Source organism: Dasypus novemcinctus, chromosome 17 (genome assembly GCF_030445035.2).
Source record: "Dasypus novemcinctus isolate mDasNov1 chromosome 17, mDasNov1.1.hap2, whole genome shotgun sequence".
In the NCBI taxonomy this organism is placed as follows: domain Eukaryota; kingdom Metazoa; phylum Chordata; class Mammalia; order Cingulata; family Dasypodidae; genus Dasypus; species Dasypus novemcinctus.
In genome coordinates, this window is record NC_080689.1 from 1,344,476 (window position 1) to 1,364,005 (window position 19,530).

The following is a 19,530-nucleotide window of genomic DNA, read 5'->3' on the forward strand; positions in this document are numbered from 1 at the left end:
AACTCAAGAGGGGGTTACCCAGGAGGTGGCTGTGGGAACGCAGGACACAGTCCCATCTGGGGCGCAGTTCACCCACGAGGAGTTAGGTCCGGTTTCAGACTAAATATCACATTGATTTCCTTTCTTTTTGTGACCGTCGCTAGCCCAGGGTCAGAGAATTCTGGACACACTGAGCACAACTTGATCCAGCTCAGGAAAAGAAGGTGAAAAAGGAATTTTTAGCAGATTTACAACCGGGTAAAGAACAGTTACCAGAGTTGGTGCTTACTGAACCGATGTCAGCTTGGAGGTCATCTGATATTACTGGCCACTGGCTCTGCTCTTGGTGAAATTAGCATCCACCTTTTCATCAATGGCTTGGAAGAAACTAGGAATGCAGCGGCAAATGCAGACAGCGGGCTCATCCGGCGAGGAAATCAAGAGCCACAGCAGCCTTGGCAGGCCGGGGCAGCGGATTGAATTTTAGTTAAGGTGAATGTCAAATGTTAGGCTGAGGTTCCAGAAACAGTGAAATATACAAGAAGTTGGAGAGTTTTGGTTTTGTAGCAGCTAATGAGAAACGAAGACCTCGTGAGTTCAGTTAACCCCAGACTCAAATTAACCAGCATGCTAACCCTGATCAAAAAGTTACCACAAATGCCGGCTGCGTTGTCAGAAACCCAGCCCTGAAAGGTGGCGTGAACGCTTTCAGGAATCACTGATGCTACTAGCAGAGGCCAGCAGGGCCCTGGTACCGAAAACCGACGAGACAAAAGCAGAAAACTGCAGAGCAGTATCCCTCGTGGACGTAAAGGGAAAACCATTAATTACAGGTATTAGCAAATCAAATCCTCCAAAATACATCATGAAAAGTAGAATTTACCCAGAAATGCAAGGTTGGTTTAACATTTGAAAATCAATCAGTATCATTCACCATATTAAGAGCACAAAGGAGAAAAACGACACGGTCACCTCAGCAGATGCAGGAAAAGAATCTGACAAAATCTGAGCCATCACGATAATAACTAAAATTTCCAGCAGTCGAGGATTAGAAGGGAACTTCCTCATCCGTGAAGGGCATCCAGCACGACGCGGCGCTGACGTCCGCCTTGACGCCAGGGAGCACCTCTGCAGAGCCGCGCTGGACGTCCCGGTCAGCGAGACGAGGGAGGCAACAGGCACAGAAGGAGACGGGAAGACAGAAGAAAAATAGCCTCTGTTCGCACGTATCATCGTCTATATAGAAAATCCAAAGAATCTACTAAAAAAAGCACACACCAAAAAACCTCTTAGGACTAAATGAATTTATAGGATAAAGATCAACACAAAAATCCATTGACTTCTATATACCAAGAGTAGATGATTGTGGGAAGCGGACATGGCTCAACTGATGGAGCGCCTGCCTACCACAAGGGAGGTCCAGGGTTCAAACCCCGGGCCTCCTGACCCACGTGGTGAGCTGGCCCACACGCAGCGCTGATGTGCGCAAGGAGTGCCGTGCCATGCAGGGGTGTTCCCCACGTAGTGGAGCCCCATGTGCAAGGAGTGCGCCCTGCAAGGAGAGCCGCCCTGTGTGAAAAAAGCGCAGCCTGCTCGGGAGTGGCGCTGCACACATGGAGAGCTGATGCAGCAAGATGACGCAACAAAAAGAGACACAGATTCCAGTGCCTCTGACAAGAATAGAAGTGGACACAGAAGAAAACACAGTGGATGGACACAGAGAACAGACAACTGGGGGGGAGGGGGAGTAAATTAAAAAATAACAACAAAAAAGAGTAAATGATTGAAAAGTGAAATTAAATATGCCACTTCACTTATAAGCATAGAAAAGATACTTAGGAATAAATTTAATAAACTTAACCTCTTATAAACTACAAAAGATACTGGGAGAAATTTTAAAAAGCCTAAATAGATGCGAAGCTATAACACGGTCATGGATTAGAAATGTCAAAATCGTTAAGATGTCACATTGACACACAGATTCACCACAACACACACGAAACCATAGCAGGCTTTATTATTATTTTTTTTGTAGAAATTGTCAAGCTGATCCTAAGATTTATATGGAAATAGGCATAAGACCGAAAAGATGCTTCACAAAAAGACATACGCTAGCTCAGTGCACATGCGCAAGACACAAATCATTAAACATCAGGGAACTGCAAATTAAACCACAATAATCTATCATTTCACATACACGACAATGTCCAAATCGAAGAGACGACATCAGATGCCGGCAAGGGTGTACCTGGAGCAACTGGAACCCTCATCCATGCTCCAGGCTGCTGGGACTGCAACGTGGCACCAACGCTTTGGAAAACGGTTTGGCAATTTCTTAAAAAGCTAAGCACACACTTACCATGGGACTCAGCCATTCCTTTCCTCAGTATTTATCCAAGACAAAATAAAATTTATGTCCCCCAAAATACCTGCACACAAGTATTCATAGCAGTTTTATTCAAAATAGCCACCAGCCGTAAGTACCCCAAACAGTCACCGAGCAAAAGGAGAAATGGCCAGGGGTTCCAGAGCACTGCCTGGGAATGAAAACCCACGCTCAAGACGGGCGGGTCTTGAAAACATTGCGCGAGCAGGATCCTGCGCAGGAGCGCGCGCCTCACGATCCCGCCCCGCCTCGGTGGAGTGGGGGAACAGGCAGGGTTAATCCCTGAGCAGCACTGCCAGTCGGGGCGGGCTGGCCGAGGGCACGAGGGCGCTTCCCGGCGACTGAGGGGAAGCAGCTCCCTGAGCTGTACCCAGAGTCCTGTGCGTTTAATGACGTGCCTGTTTTACCTCAATGGAAAAATTCAAAGCAACCCTCCTAGAGAGGGAGAGGTATTTTTTTTAACTCGATTTTGAATAGAGAAATCACTCAATTATCAATTTCTTGGAAAAATTCAAAGAAAACTCCGTTGAAGGCAGAGAAAACCGTCGCATTCTCCTGAAGTCAGGGGCCAGGAGAGCATGTCAGACAACCTCCGGGCTGTCACTCGCCAGCCTTCCTGTCCTCGCCATCGTGTCCACCAGCATGCCCTGGGCAGCCGCTGCTCGAGGCGTGTCCTCCCCTCCCACATTCCCGAAGATGATGCCACGGAGCCAGAACAGGTCAACAGGGCGCTTCCCGGTCCTGGCAGGCGTGCGGAAGGCGCACGGAGCTGGGAGGACGCAGAGGGGCAGGGAGGACACAACAGCCAGAAGTGACCAGGAACAGCCTCCTGAGAAAGCGACACTTGAGCTGGGTCGCAGGGTGGCAGTGGGCGGACAGAAGAGCGTGCCAAGGGCCGAGGCTCGTGGTGGGCAGAAGAGCGTGCAAAGGGCAGAGGCTCGTGGTGGGCAGAAGAGTGTGCAAAGGGCAGCTGGAGGCTTGCAGTGGGTGGACAGAAGAGCGTGCCAAGGGCAGAGGCTCGTGGGTAGACAGAAGAGTGTGCAAAGGTCAGAGGCTTGCGGTGGGTGGACAGAAGAGTATGCAAGGGTCAGAGGCTTGTGGTGGACAGACGAGCACACAAAGGTCCTGAGGCAGATCGAGGACCAAGTGTCTGAGGAAGTCCAAGAGCCGAGTGATGGGGTTTAAGCAGCAGGAAGGAGAACGAACGCCGGGCACAGGCTGGTGGCAGGAAGGGCTCTGGGCAGGGCTGGGGCAGCAGCCAGGAGCCGATGGAGCTGGGGGCCGGCGCGGGCAGTGGAGACGCAGGAGCGATTGCGAAAGCAGCACCGGCAGGACTGCTGACGCGTTCAGTGGGAAAATGAGAAAAAGGAAGGCTGGGCGAAGGGCGTTATCTCCAAGAAGGGGAGCTGTGGGGCGGAGCACGTCTGGGGAATGAAGAGTCTCATGCTAAGGGGGCTGTGGACCCAGGGAGCGAGGGAGAGGTCGGGGTGGGAGCAGGGAGGACCGGCAGGGGGCCGTGCGGAGGAGCGGGGCGAAGCCGGAGGAGGCGCCCAGGACAGCCCGGAAGCCTCCACCGTGCGGCGGCGGCGACCGCGGCCCTCTCGAGGCTCGCGCAGAGCGCACGACGGCGGAAGGAGGGCGGCGGGCAGAGCTGGCCAGATCTTTCTGGAAGGTGCAGTCAGAGGAGCCGAGGCGAGGCGCTGGCCCTGCCAGCATGGCGGATGCCACGACGTGGTGCCACAGGCAGCGTGGCAGCCACGACGGCGCGGGACGCTGGTTCAGCAGGCCCACTCAGCAGCCCTGCCCCCACGCAGCAAGGTCTGGGCAGCGCTGACCCCTCGGGGTGGATGCGCCCCGAGTCCTGGCCGCTCACCTCCACTGGTGGCCCCTGGCGGCCCGGCCTGTCCTGCGAGCCCCCAGCCCCAGCCGCCCCACGCGCCACGCTGTGTCTCCGCCCCCCCCCCCGCGGTGGACTTACCAGCCACGGTCAGGACCGAGGGGGACTGCTCAGGTCCTCTGCTGACCCGCGTGCTGTTGTGAACCCAGAAGACGTCGACGGGCTCGGGCGGGCCCACGGCCTGGCACGTGAGGTTGAAGGCTGCGCCTCTGGTCACATTCACGCTCTCGGGGTGCCTCGTGAAGTGGGGGAGCCCTGCGAGACAGAGGGCCCGGCCCGTCAGCTCCAGGCGAGGCGGGAGCCCCGGCCTTGTGCGCCCTGCCCTGCCAGGTTCCCGGGCACAGGGGGACAGCCGTGGCCGGCCAGGAGCCTCTCCCAGGCCCTGTCCTGGAGGGCCGGCCACGAGCGGGCTGCCAGAGGGAGGCCGAGGCAGCTGCCAGGGCTCCGGCCAGCGCCAACGGGGGCTCTGGACAGTGCTGATGGGGCTCCGGACAGCGCCAAAAGGGGCTCTGGCCACTGCCGATGGGGGGCTCCGGCCGGCACACTGTCCCCAGGCCTTTACACTGCATCCTTTCTGGCTGGGATCGCGCAGTGCGCAGCTGGTGCCAGCGGGAACGTCACGGTTCTACAAGGGATTTTTTCTCCCGTTGAGGTTCTGCAAGCTCCACAGGGACCTAGCGGTCTCCTCCTGGACATTTGCTGGAATTCTGACAAGTAAAACATCCTCAAACATTTCCCAGATTGGCGCAAATATAGGAGCCCCCTCTCTGCCTGACGCCGACATGAACCTGAGGCTCTCGGGCAGGGAGGCCCTGGGAGAGCTCGGAGGACACCTAACCCTAACCCCTCCCTGTGGGCCTCTCTCCCTCCCCCTCCCTCCCGTCTTCCCTTTTCTCCCTCCCCCTGCCCTCTCCCTCCCCCAGCAGCTTGTGGGACTTGGGACATAAAGAGGCTACAGGTATCAGATTCACGTTTGCAGGAGAATGGACCACAAAGGAGCCTTTTAGCGGGTGAATCTGTGAGTTGAACTTTCCCACAGAGGTAATTACCTGCTCTAAAGCCTGGGGGGGGGGGGTTGGAAAGAGCTGGCTTTGCTGACGGAGGTGCCAGCGAGAGCAGGGGCCTGCGCAGTGGAGGGATAACTGAGGTGCCTCTTCCCTGGAGCCTGTCTAGACAGGCCTGTGCCCTTGCAGAAGGCACGCCACCCCCAGGCCCTGGACCTGGCTCACCTGGCCGGGCCCCGCATCAGCTCACCTGGCCGGGTCGCATCAGCTCACCTGGCCAAGCCCCACATCAGCTCACCTGGCCGGCCTCGCATCAGCTCACCTGGCCGGGCCGCGCATCAGCTCACCTGGCCGGGCATCAGCTCACCTGCATCCGTTCATGTCCCCACTAGAGTTCAAGCTCCTCAGGGCACAGGCTTCCTTCTCCTCACCTGGTGTCCTCCCTGACCTGTCTCTAAGGAGCCATGGAATCCCACCGAATCATGTACCTGACAAATTCTAGGAACAAAAAAGGAGTCCCAGGTGGAGCTGCTGACTTAGTCCAAGAAAACCTTCACATTACAAGACAAGAAAAGATGCTGGACAATAAGCAAACGGCCCCTCAGCCAGGTGAGCGGCTCAGGTGCCAGCACGGAGGAAGCGAATAAAAAGTGTGTTTTACTCCTTTTAGGAAAGGCTCCGGCTTTTTCACTGCAAACCCCTGAGAACGAGCAAGCCCGTAACCCTCTAACTGCCTCCTAGTGCCCGGCCAGGGCTGAGCTTCCAGAGGGCATTCGGCCCTCACCCAGGTGAAGTCTGAAAAGGGGCACCTGGCAAGGCGCTCCTGCATCTGTGAGGTCGCACACAGGACCACCGACGCGGGCGCAGCCACAGCCCGGCGCTCGCCGCGCCCACGCACCTTGGACCTCCATGTAGATGGCGTCAGACACCACCTCCTCGCTGCCTGTGCTCAGCCGGCAGGTGTAGGAACCGTTGTCAGCGCGCCGCACGCTGGCGATGCTGGGGAGAGAGAGGGCGGGTTAGCGGCGCCTGCCGGCTCTCCCCGGGGCCCCCGGGCTTCTGGAAGGGTGCGGGGCTGCTCCTGGGGCAGTGGCGGGGGCAGCCGGCCTTCCGTCCTCTACCCAAACGACCCTGAGACTAGAAGCCGGCTCTGCTTTTGTCCCCCCCCAGGATTTTGCTTGGTTTCCGGATTCAGCTGGTTTTCCAGGGCCGCCGCTGCCGTGGCCCTTCCCACGCTGCTCCCCCTCCACTCTGGGAGACAGCCCACCCGCACCGCTGCCGGGCGGCGGGTGCAGGCTTCACGTACGTGGCCCCCATGCTGGGTGTGCAGGCTCCGGGGCTGCTTGTCACAGCAGACCCTTTGGGGTGGGCAGGGGGGAGAGACAGGGGGCCTTGAGACGCGCTCGGAGGCGCCAACAGAGGATGCCTGGAGGCCTCGGGCGCTTCGCCAGCCCCTGGGCCCACGGAGGAGACCACGCGTGGAGGACAAGGAGAGCAGCAACGCGGGGGGCGGGTCCCTCCTTCCCAGCAGCTGCTTCCCTGATGTGATTTGTCAATCCTGAAGCAAAGCACGAGCCCCCGACAGCAGGGGCCCCGGGGCCAAGGCTGAACCGACACTAGGCATCTCAAATGGCCTCTACCCCCGAGACCACCGTCGGCCTCACTGACCTGACAAGTGGGCTGTGGGGGATGGCGTCACAGAGCAGGGCTGGGGGCTGCACCCCCGACGGGCAGAGGCTCAGCACAGCGTGGAGCCCCAGGGACCCCGCGGTGTGACGGCCGCTGCGCTCCTGCCTATCCCCATGGGCCCCCATGCGGCGTCCCCCCGGCACAGCATGCTGCGCCTCCCCTCCCGCTGCGTCGGAGCTCGGGGCTCGGCACGCACCCACGGCCGGGCGCTGGACAGGAGAGGACCCGGGTGCCCAGGAGAGGCTGTGCCCTCTGCGCAGAGGCGCCAGGAGAGGCACCGCCTGGGCGTCACGGGACAGGAGGGCGGCACCGGGGTCCCTGCCGGGCGGGTCACGGCGATGGCTGGACGGGTGGCCTGGTCCGGTGCCGGCAGTAGGGCGTCTCGCAGCTCCTGGGGCCCCCAGGACGCGGCAGAGGGGACTTTCCGTGCATCCGCGTGCTCACGAGGAGGCGGCGGCATTTGTCCTCCTGCGGTGGCGTCCTGGCAGGGCTCGGAAGGCAGGCCCGGGGCCGGCAGGCTGGGCCGCGCCACCCAGCACCTGCCCGCATCTTTCGGCAGCCCCAGGGTGCACAGCTCGCCTGGCCAGAGGCCCCTGGGAACCGGGGCGGCACCCTGCACGCGTAACCGTTCAGAGGATACCTCGGGCACAGACATGTGACTGCACGGAGCGTCTGGGGCTACGGAAGCGGGCGGAGAGCGCAGCCCCGGCTGGGGGCGGAGGGCGCAGGCTCAGGGCACGCGGCGCTGTCCCAGCTGCTCTTCCAGGAGCGTTTAGAACTCGCCCGCGGAGGGCGAACACCTGCCCGCGTCCAGTCCAGACCCAGCTCAGCCACAAGGCGGCAGGTAAGGCCGCTCGCTTTCTAGACGTCCACAGGAGAGGCTTTACCTGGAAGGCCGAGCGGTCCCGGGACCCCCACCGGGCAGAGGCAGGGCCGCCGGTGCAGCTCCACCCAGAGGGCTGCGCACAGGAGCGACCTGGGCGAGCACCAGAGAGCGCGACAGACGAGGAGACGGTAAGTCAGGAATCGCCCGGGAGGCAGACACGCGCCTCCTGGCCAGGGCCCACCGAGGGGCTCATCAAGGAAAGCAGCCAGAGAAAAGGAAAGGGCCGTTCACGAGGCCATCAGGGTGTCCTGCACGCCTCGGCAGCAACGCGGACTTGGAGAGGAATCTCCTGACGTCAGAGTTACAGCAGGAGACCGTTTCCTTGTAGCTCCGCCCCCGGCAACGACCTCAGGGGAGGTGGGAACGGTCACTTCGGGCCTGCAGGTCCCGGGAAGCCAGCGGTCAAGCTCCACCCGAGCCAGGGGTCAGCCTGTCACACGGGAGCGGGAAGGGCGGGCCCGCGGCATCCCCACGAGCTTGCCAGCCTGCCCCTGGCCGCCTGCGAGGACACGGAGAATCGAGGGAAGGGCGGGGGCTGATACTTCAGCAGACTAAAACCCAGGGGCATGGGGGGCCACCCAGGGGCATGGGGGGCCACCCAGGGTCATGGGGGGCCACCCAGGGGCATTGGGGGCCGCGTGTCGCAGCCGTTACCACGCGGTCAGCTGGAAGCTGTGTTTACCACGCCACTGAAGTGGGAACGGGGCGCTGGCTCACCACGGCAGGAGGGACACTGCCGGGCCACCCGGGCCTGGCGCACGACTGCCAGGATGGGATGTCTCTGGAAAGATACCAAAGAAGGGGTGGCCTCAGCTCCCCGGGCCAGGGCTTGGGCCGAGAGGGGAGTTTTGAACCACAGCAGTTTTTCAGCACACGTATGCAGTGTTTTTTACATTAAAAAAATATATAAGTCTCATCGGATTTTGGACAAATTACCAACGCCTAAAGCGGGAGTCCACGGCAGGCAGAACACCTGGAGGCGCAGGGCCACGCAGCGCAGCCTGCAGACGCACAGCTCCACGAGGCTGGCCCGAGAGGTTCTTAAACAACGGCAAAGGACCCCTAACGAACCCATGTTCACAGGCCACAGCGCACACGGTGGGTGGGATGCCACAGACAAGCCACGGGCAGGGATCCTGGGTGGATGAGAGCAAGGCCCACGTGTTCTGAGCGAGCCAGTGGCAGGGCCAGGCTGCTTGGCCGCAGCTCCCTACACCTCCTCCAGCTGGTGCTTTGCTAAGGAAAGATGTTCTCTGGCCATTCCAGGGCTCGCGTCGCCACCACCAGCAGCAGAGGCGCCAGCCCGACGCCCCACATGCCGGCAGGAACGTGGGCTCTCTCCACGCCAGCCCATGCAGGACGCAAGTGGCCTCACACGGCACAAAACTACCCACTTAACAGCTCTACCAAAAAATTACTAAGAAAGAAGATACTTCCAGCTTAGCTACTGGGAACTCTGCCAGAATTAAAAGAGCAGACTTAACAAAAAACGGCGTGTCCAGCTTTACCGCAGCGTATGCAGTTATCAGTCAGCAGAGCTGCCGGCTCAGGAGTGCCGGCTGCTTTCCCTGAGAGCGGGTCCCTGGTCTGACAGCTAGGGCCTTTCTGCAGTGCTACCTGACAAGAGGGCACCTGTCCCCACCTCGGCTAGGGCTTCCCACCCCTAAGTACACCCCACACATGCCCTTTTAGGTCCCTGGGCCTGGGTAATGGGTGCGTGGTAGATGTGCTATGCCACGAGCTGCCACTGGACACGGATGAGGCAGGGCGCTGGTCGGGGCACCAAGGAGGAAGCCAGCCTGGCGACGGGCCCTGCAGTGCCACCTGGCCCTGGGGTGGCGCCCGCGCCTATGCCAGCCTGGTGACAGGGTCCTGCAGTGCCACCTGCCCCCGGGGTGGTGCCCGCACCCATGCCAGCCTGGTGACAGGGTCCTGCAGTGCCACCTGCCCCCAGGGTGGCGCCCGCGCCCATGCCAGCCTGGTGACATGGTCCTGCAGTGCCGCCTGCCCCCGGGGTGGCGCCCGCGCCCATGCCAGCCTGGCGACAGGGTCCTGCAGTGCCACCTGCCCCCGGGGTGGCGCCCGCACCTATGCCAGCCTGTTGACAAGGCCCTGCAGTGCCACCTGCCCCCGGGGTGGCGCCCGCGCCCACGCCAGCCTGGCGACAGGGTCCTGCAATGATCCCTGCTCCTGGGGTGATGCCCGCACCCATGCCAGCCTGGACCAGGTGCTCTCAGCGTGCAGCAGCAGCCACGAGTGGGGAGAGCGTCAACCTGCTGGTGACGCAGGCCCAGCAACCGGGACCTGCACCAACAGACGAACGGTGACGTGGCTCTGCCAATAGCAACAGGCGTCCAAGTAAAGGAGGAGAAGACGGCGAGTTATCAGCTAGGAACAGACCGAGCTCAGGGCCGCCTGAGCGAGACGAGCCATGTCAGGTACTTCTCCTGCGTGTGCCCCAGCCCTGGCATTCTGAAAATAATCTTCATGTTTTCCCTTTATCATTCCATTTGCATTCTTCTATATTTTTCTCTGTTTTACAGTAACATTACAGGGACATATTGTGGACATTAAAATATTTAGAAGACTTTTTAATAATGTAGGGCAATGTTCATAATAGAACATAAAGTGAATGGAGCAGGACATATATCATCTTTGTCACAAAATACTAATTCTCTTCTGAGCATATTCAATGTTCTTGGAAGAGTTTTCGCAGGCTTGTGGGATATGAGCCACTGTTTTCTTCCTTGTTCTTGCTTGGCATTTCCCAAGTTTTAAACAAAATACACACATTACTATTAAGAGAAGTAAACACACACACGAGCCAAGATTAAGGAATAAAATCTCCCGTAGCCTTCCGGCCACGGGCGCCCCGTCTCTCGCACGCCTCCCGCCCTGCAGGCTCTGTGACCACAGACGCCCCGTCTCTCGCACGCCTCCCGCCCTGCAGGCTCTGTGACCACAGAAGCGGCCCTGCCGGCGACGGCACCCCGTGCCCAGGCCTGGTGCCCCCGCCCCGCGTGGAAGGCTGCGGCGAGCCTGAAGCCCGAGGGCGCGCCGCCTCCACCGCCAGCCCTTGTCACTGATCCTCCCCCTCCCGTGCCCTCACAGGCTCAGCAGGAGGGGCCCCACGCCCTCCCCCCCAGCTCCAGCCTCCTCAGCCCACAGGGGCAAAGGACTGGCCGCACCCAGGAAGCAGCGGGGGCTGCACGCCGTGGGAGCGCCTGCCCCTCCGAGTCTGAAGGCGTCCCCAGGGAGCGCCAAGGACCTCCTAGGGTACATCACGCGTGAGCGTCAAGGACCTCCTGGGGTAACTCACTCGTGAGCGCCAAGGACCTCCTAGGGTAACTCGTGAGCGCCAAGGACCTCCTAGGGTAACTCGTGAGTGCCAAGGACCTCCGAGGGTACCTCACTCTGTGGGCATCAAGGACCTCCGAGGGTACCTCGCTCCTTCCTCTGGGGGAGTGAGCACGAGGGCAGCGCCGGCCCCCCTGGGAGAGCCCAGCAGGGTGGCAGAAGCGGAGCGCGGGTGCAGGGGCACAAGCCTCCCAGGGGGCAGGCTGGGCGCGGGGCCCAGCAGCAGGTGCGGGGCCCACCCATTTTTAGGACGAGGCACGTGGGTGTCGGGTGCAGGCTGGGGAAGCAAGGGCTCTTCCGGTACGGAAGTGAAACGGCGCCGACACGGCCAAGCACGCACGACGTGCCGCCATCCGCAGTTCCTGGCGGCCGCTGACCCAGCCTCGCACGGGTACAGAACTGCGGCGCGCGCCTCGACTCGAGGTTCACGAAGCCCTGCCCTCTCCTGAGGGGACGTCGTGTGCAGTGTGACCCCAGCCCATGAGCACGCAGGCGCCCCGGCCCTGCATTCTCCCGTTAACTTTGGGGGCCCACTGCCCTGAATCAGCGGGGCCGAACTGGCAACGCTCACAGCAACTCCAAGGAAACTGCCGGTGAATGAATCCCGAATAAAACGGCCTATGTGGAAAGCCCAGCGCTGGCGGTCAACGCTCCACAGGGCCCTGGGGCAGGGGGCACTTCTGAGGGCCTGTGCGGGCAGGAAGCAGGGCCCCGGCTGCCCGCCCCCGCTGCCCGCCCCTGCTGCCCGCCCCGGCTGCCCGCCCCGACTACCCGCCCCCGCTGCCCGCCCCCGCTGCCCGCCCCAGCCCTCCGGAGGTGCCCCCGGGGCTCGCCTCGCTCCGACGGGCTTGTGTCCTTATTTTAAAACTCCAGCGTCCTTCCCTCCTGCCAAGCAACAACACACACACTTGTCACCTCGACTGAGCCACTGCAGAGCGCGTCGCTGAACCAACTCCAGGCATTCTGCCCCTACATGCTACCCTAGGGACGGTGAGGACTTGACGCCGGAGGGCTTGGCACCGTCCACACGCTGTCCACGCCGTGGGGTGACCCTCGCTGGCAGGGCTCTCACCCTTCATCTGCTGGAGGACTTGGTTTGGAGGTGAGGAACGACGGTTCTCCTTCAGGGTGGGTTAAACGTACGCGGTGGCTTGAGGCTGTGCGGGCCCCAGAAAAGCGTCTTCTTAAATGTAGTCCATTCCTGCGGGTGTGGACCCGTTTTAGCCATGATCTTAGGGGCTAGTTTAGTTACCGTGTGAGCCTCCTCATTCGGGATGGGGCTTAGTCATCCTGCTGAGGCCCTTTATAAATGGGGCGGGGGGAGAGAGGGAGAGAGGGGGAGGGGGAGAGAGGCAGAGAGAGAGGAAGATAGGGAGAGAGGAGGAGGGGGGAGAGGGGGAGAGGGGGAGGGAGAGAGAGGGAGGGGGGAGAGAAGGGGAGAGAGGGAGAAGGGGAGAGAGGGAGAAGGGGAGAGAGGGAGAGGGGGAGAGAGGGAGAGAGGGAGAGAGGGAGAGAGGGAGAGAGGGAGAGAGAGAGGAAGATAGGGAGAGAGGAGGAGGGGGAGAGGAGGAGAGGGGGAGGGGGAGAGAGGGAGGGGGGAGGGGGCAGAGGGGGAGAGGTGCCATGGAAACAGGCTGGCAGCATCGGAACCCGGAAGAGAAGGGCGAGGCCGCCAGACGCAGCCACGTGCTCTGGGACGCGGCAGAGGAGCTGGTCCCTGGAAGCAAGGATCGCTGAGGCGATGCCTCGATTTGGACATTTCCTGGACTCTAACTATAAGCAGATCAACTCCCATTGCTTAGGCTGACCCACTTCATGGCATCTGCTTCAAACAGCCCAGGAAATTAACAAAATATATAGACTAAACACTTGCAAAAGAGTACATTCTGCTCTACAGTTCTCCAAGTATCGCGCAGATCACCTCCGAACCTCTAAAGGCACAAGTCCAAAGCAAGCACCTTTTCCTCGAAGTTCAAAACTCTCCAATTTCAGTCCGGTGGTCACCCCACGGCCTCTCGAGGTGGGGGCACCCGCTCGGCTCCCAGCGCGGAGACTGCAGGCCCCGCTACCCTCCCAAGGGCAGTTGGTGAGACCGTACGTGGGCTTTCTGCTTCTTTGGCACTTTTAAGCCACTTCTCACTCATTTATTTATTTGTTTTTCATTTAATTTAATTTCTCTCCCCTCTGCCCCCCCCCCCGCCACCCCAGTTGTCTGTTCTCTGTGTCCATTTGCTGTGTGTTCTTTTTGTCCACTTCCATTGTTGTCAGCGGCATGGGAATCTGTGTTTCTTTTTGTTGTGTCATCTTGTTGTGTCAGCTCTCCGTGTGTGCGGCTCCATTCCTGGGCAGGCTGCACTTTCTTTTGCGCTGGGCGGCTTTCCTTATGGGGAGCACTCCTTGCGCGTGGGGCTCCCCCAGGCAGGGCACTCCTTGCACGCATCAGCACTGCACATGGGCCAGCTCCACACGGGTCAAGGAGGCCCGGGGTTTGAACCGCAGACCTCCCATGTGGTAGACGGATGCCCTATCCATTGGGCCAAGTCTGCTTCCCTCACTCATTTATTATTCAATGGGGATTTTACTTCCACCACCAGAGGCTGGGCCTCTGTAACTACTAAATATCTGTTTATTACATAGACGATGCAGGAAAAAGCACACTCAAATCCCCGGTGTGTTCTCAGCCACTGGCTGAGAATGACACCCCAGGAAAGCCAGCCATAACTCAAAGAAGCAGTGAAAACGTGGACGTTGTGTTCTTGCCGTCATGCTTAGGAGACACCATTGACCAAGTTGATCACCCAGGACAGAATGCAAAAAAACGACCCCTCTTGTGGGAGAGCTGACACATGAAACTACCTGGAGGGCCAGGCCTGCGTGACAGAGGTGGTTTTCAGGAAAGGAGGCTCCCCCGGGCTCACCAGCACACAGGACGGAGCATCAGGTTGGGAAAGAGAAAATACCAGGTGAAGAGGTGTCCACACCAAGAAACGTTCTCACTCTCCCAACTCTGACCTCATTTTGAGCTTTTAATAACCATGTGCCAACCCAATTCTAAAGCTGTAAACACAAGGAAATTTCAACAGAAAGATGGAGAACAAACCTTCCCAGCTAAGAATAAAGAATAAAGGAAAAAAAGATGGTGAGGAAGAAGATTGTTCTCAAGTACAACGGCTCCATCTTTGAGGCAACAGAGTATTCCAAAGACACCGGGCGTGGGTCACCCTGTCCTCCACTGACCGCCTGGGGCACCCCGCCCAAACATGGCTCTCCAGAGGTGAACTGGATGGCGCTTGCATTTCCCTCTCCCGCCCGGCGTCCATCCCTTCTCCCACCCGGCGGCCATCCCTGGACCTTCTCCTGCCCAAGACCTTCTCTGTCCGGCGTCTGTCCCTTCTCCCACCAGTGTCCATCCCTAGACCTTCTCCACCTGGCATCTGTTTCTAGACCCTCTCCTGCCCGGCATCCATTCCTTCTCCCACCCAGCGTCCATCCCTAGACCTTCTCCCTGCACAACGTGATTTGCACGGGAGGGGGTATGGGGAGAGGGACAGAACAAATGGCGGGGACGGGGGCAGCGCAGCTTTAAAGCCCCACGCCCACCTGGTGATTTTGGTATCTCCCCACACCTCTGAAGAAGCACCACCCTGCTCCTGGGACAGCTCCAGTCAAGCTGTGCGAACCCCCCCCAATCCATTCATGAGCAGATGAGGGGGGGAGCCTCAACAGACTGTCAGCTCATCATCTCCAGGGGGTTGCTCTAACACAAAAACAAAAGGCTGGCTTTTACTGACAAGGATTTTGCTTTTAAATCGGCAGCAGCATGACATTAAAAAAAGAAAGATGATGGAAAAGTTTGGGTAATGGATATTGGTGAAGGTAGAACAACATTGTGAATGTAATTAATACCACTGCATTGTACACATGAAAGTAGTTGAAAGGGAATTTTTGAGCTGTTTGGTATATATATATGTCACTACAATAAAAAGTTTAAAAAAGAGAGAGAAAAAAACTTACCTGAAAAGGGCGGTTACTGCAGTATATTCAGCACTTGGATAAAAGTGAGTAATTGCATTATGTGCCCCATGCAATTCCTTTCCATCTTTCCACCAGGAAATAACTGCAGTGTCATGGTACATAATAGGTATATTAATTGAGCAACTAAATTTAACGGATTTATGTTCCGAAAGTATTATGTGCCCCACAGAGTGATTGAACACGAGAGGCGGCAGGAACTTGAGCCGGGATGAGCTCCCGGGGGGACTGTCAGTGGCGCTCGTGGGTGTCCCTGCAGGCTGGTGGCCGCTGGTTGGAGGGGGTGGTGGGGCAGTGCCCTCAGGCCGCAGCTGCCCCGGGCGCGGTCCCAGCGATGGCAGGAGCGGCTCGGCTTCCTCCCTCGCCTCGGTGAGAGCTGCAAAAGAGAGGATCAGGATTTGAGCCTCACACACAACGCAGAGGCGTCTTGGAGCAGGTCGTCAACCTCTCGGCAACACCGGACGGACGAGAAGCCCCTCTAGAGCCCGCAGGAAGCACGAGCACGTGTGTCCCCGAGCGCGTCACCTGCCACTCCCTCTTCAGGGGCCGCCTTCTACAGAGAATTTAAGGAATAGAACTCTTGCCCAGGAAGTGAAGACGGACTGCTCAGCAGACCCTGCGCTCCACTGCGCACGGAGCTGGCAGGAGAGGAGATGAGCACAGAGAGGAGCCGACGCCGTGCCTGGCGAGCCACCGGGCCTGACACCAGGGCTCTCCCTTTGAGAAACAAAACGAGCCAATTCAGAGAAGGAACGTGGCTGCAGCTCCCGGCGGGGACTCTGAGCGGGCAGCCTCCGCTTGGCCGTGGAGCTCTGGTAACGTCTAGTGCTGAGCGCGTGTACGGGGCATGCGATTACCACCACCAAATTATTAAAATGGCGAAAGTGGGAAATTTCGTTCTGTGTGTGTTGCCACAACAATTATTTTTAGGTACTGGGGCTGGGGATTGACCTCATATGTGGAAGCTGGCGCTCAGCCACTGAGCCACATCAGCTCCCGAGTTGGTTTTTTCATATGCTTTACTTTTTTTTTTAAAGGAGACACCAGGACCTGAACTTGGGACCTCCCAGCAGGCACTCAACTTGCTTGAGCCACATCCGCCCCCATACATTGTTTTTTAAAGGAAATATAATTCTTAAAACATCTTTCCATTGTTCATGGTGACTCGTCCCACATCCTTCAGGCTCGACTCAGCAGCACAAGAGGCAGGCTGCAGCACGGGCCCCGCGGCCACTTTCCCGCCGTCTGCTTAGCCTGAGACGGCCATGAATTTGGCCACTGGCTTGAAAAGGCTGCTACTGGTCACCAAGAGAGGAGCTCTCGATTCTGTACCTCAGCATGACCCGCTCCTGGGTATGGGGCAGGAAACAAGGTCCACTCATGCTACCAGCCTCAGAGTGACCTGGAGCTCCCTAAGAGCTGGTGACCGAGGCCTGGTGGCCGCTGAGGCCCGGTGACCCTGAGGCCCGGTGGCCGCTGGGGAAGGCACTGGAGTACTAGAGAAGCCCAGGACAGCTTCCTGGTAAGGTCCTGGACAGTACCTCACAACGTTAAAGAATGTGGACATGACCTGCTCCTGAGCACAAAGAGCTGCAGATTTAACATTAACCACGTTTAGCTCCATCAAAAACGTGAAACTGCATTCTCTCTCTCACATCTTTATTCGCACCTGTAGTTCTCTTTCCTCACATCTGTACCACCTCCCTATCCTTACCACCCCAAGACTGCCCCACCCAGGTACCATGCATAGTTTAAGATTAAGAAAGCAAAAACTAGTTTTTCCAGACTTCTGAGAAATGTCACCTAATGATTAACTTCCTTTGTTTCAACCAGTAGAAGAGCTGGGAGAAACCCCAAACGGGGCGCTGCTTGAGATCCACGTCTCCAGTCTCCTGCAGAGACTAAGCGGCTGCTCCTTCCCAGCCCGCTTCTCCTTCCCAGCCCGCTTCTCCTTCCCTGCCCGCTTCTCCTACCCTGCCCACTTCTCCTTCCCAGCCTGCTTCTCCTTCCCAGCCCGCTTCTCCTTCTCTGCCTGCTTCTCCTACCCAGCCCGCTTCTCCTTCCCTGCCTGCTTCTCCTTCCCAGCCCGCTTCTCCTACCCAGGCCGCTTCTCCTTCCCAGCCTGCTTCTCCTTCCCAGTCCCCTCAGCCTCTTCTGCGCCAGGTGACCAAACCCCGCCGAGGCCCCGGCCCCTCTTCCCTTGGTGCCAGCATGGGGCGGGCGTCTTTGTGGAACGATGCTGCTGGGGGACTCCTGGACACCCAAGGGGGACATTCCCGAATCCGGCCCTGTGGCCACCAGTGCACTCCAAGAGCAGGTGGGACCCTCCCGCCTCAGCGTCCAGGGTCCGCGGCGGTTGAGGAAGGAAAGCCGGTCCAGTTCTGTGTGTGTGTGTATGAGTGTCTCTCCGTGGCCCCAGCGGCACTTGAGTTCCTGCCAGAGCCGTAGTGGTGTTGGCCACGCATGGCTTTTTAGGGTTGGAACAGGGCAGGGTGCAGCCCCTGGCGCAGGGATGAGCAGCTGAGCCGGTGGCCTGGGCTTCTGTACTGGATTGTGCACTTGGCCTGGGCTTCTGTACTGGATTGTGCACTTGGCCTGGGCTTCTGTACTGGATTGTGCACTTGGCCTGGGTTTCTGTACTGGATTGTGCACTTGGCCTGGGCTTCTGTACTGGATTGTGCACTTGGCCTGGGCTTCTGTACTGGATTGTGCACTTGGCCTGGGCTTCAGTACTGGACTGTACACTTGGCCTGGGCTTCTGCACTGGACTGTGCACTTGGCCTGGGTTTCTGTACTGGTTTGTGCACTTGGCCTGGGCTTCTGTACTGGATTGTGCACTTGGCCTGGGCTTCAGTACTGGACTGTACACTTGGCCTGGGCTTCAGTACTGGACTGTACACTTGGCCTGGGCTTCTGCACTGGACTGTGCACTTGGCCTGGGTTTCTGTACTGGTTTGTGCACTTGGCCTGGGCTTCTGTACTGGTTTGTGCACTTGGCCTGGGCTTCTGTACTGGTTTGTGCACTTGGCCTGGGCTTCTGCACTGGTTTGTGCACTTGGCCTGGGCTTCTGTCCTGGTTTGTGCACTTGGCCTGGGCTTCTGTACTGGTTTGTGCACTTGGCCTGGGCTTCTGTCCTGGATTGTGCCCTTGGCCTGGGCTTCTGTACTGGGCTGTGCACTTGGCCTGGGTTTCTGTACTGGATTGTGCACTTGGCCTGGGCTTCTGTACTGGATTGTGCACTTGGCCTGGGCTTCTGTACTGGACTGTGCATTTGGCCTGGGCTTCTGTAGTGGACTGTGCACTTGGCCTGGGCTTCTGTACTGGATTGTGCACTTGGCCTGGGCTTCTGTACTGGATGGTGCACTTGGCCTGGGCTTCTGTACTGGATGGTGCACTTGGCCTGGGCTTCTGCACTTGCTCACAGATGGGAAAGAGCCAGAGCCGCGAGTGGAGGAGAAAACAGCCTGCCAGGCTGCATCATGAAACACAGGAAGTCTGGGAGTGAACCCCCGACTGGAGAGGGCCGCCTCTGAGGAAGTGGGCTCACGTGCACCAAGAGGGTCTTCAGAGCACAGCGCTCTTCTGCAGGTGGACCGACGCCACGAGCTTAATTCAATGCTTTATGGCATTAGCCCAAAAGAGAAACTTCAGAGAGAATGTTTTGGACACACTGTCCTGCCAATTAGGCCCTGGGTCCCCAGCACAGAAAACTAGAGAACACAATTCCACCCCAGCCGGCTAAGGAATTAATCAACTGTCAGAGCAAACCCTGGAGTTAAGTAACTGCAGAGACAAGGGGACAGGAGCCAGGGACAAGCCCTGGGGACGCCGATGCACGGGGCATCTTAGACACTCACCGCCTCAAGGAACACCCCTGCTCGCTCCTGCCCCCCATGGGGGGTGAAACGGACCTGAACGCCCGAGAGCCCCCCAGACAGGCTCCCTCGTCCACACCGGGGTGTGTGGCTCGTAGGCAGGCCCCCACCGAGAAGTGTGGCGTGCCCGAAGGCTAAAACACCAGGACACCGGGCCAGCCGAGGCACGGGGCCTCCGGGACTGGAGAGAAATGCACAGGGACAGGAAGACTGAGCCCGACAGCACCCTTCCCCGCTTAAAACAGCACCCACTTAACAGGTGTAGAGCTGAGGGAAACACAGTGTAGCAGCAGCTGGTGTGCAAATGGAATGTGGCTGAAAAGGGCAGTCTAGAAAGGCAAAACTCAACTGAAAGAAAACTAGAGACTAATGTAGGGACTGAACAACAGTGAACCCAGAGGCGATGAGAACTGTGGTTGATGGT

General features: G+C 58.7%; 1 protein-coding gene across 1 annotated transcript in view; it reads right to left on the reverse strand.

The window, feature by feature from the left end:
* Positions 1-19,530, reverse strand: part of MERTK (MER proto-oncogene, tyrosine kinase) — a 90,078-nt gene that overhangs the window by 61,186 nt on the left and 9,362 nt on the right. Inside the window, exons 2-4 of the mRNA XM_058278072.2 lie at positions 15,213-15,606; positions 6,165-6,265; positions 4,344-4,517 (exon numbers count right to left, since the gene is read on the reverse strand). Coding sequence (XP_058134055.1) covers positions 4,344-4,517; positions 6,165-6,265; positions 15,213-15,606 — 669 coding nt within the window. The remainder of the gene's footprint in view (positions 1-4,343; positions 4,518-6,164; positions 6,266-15,212; positions 15,607-19,530) is intronic.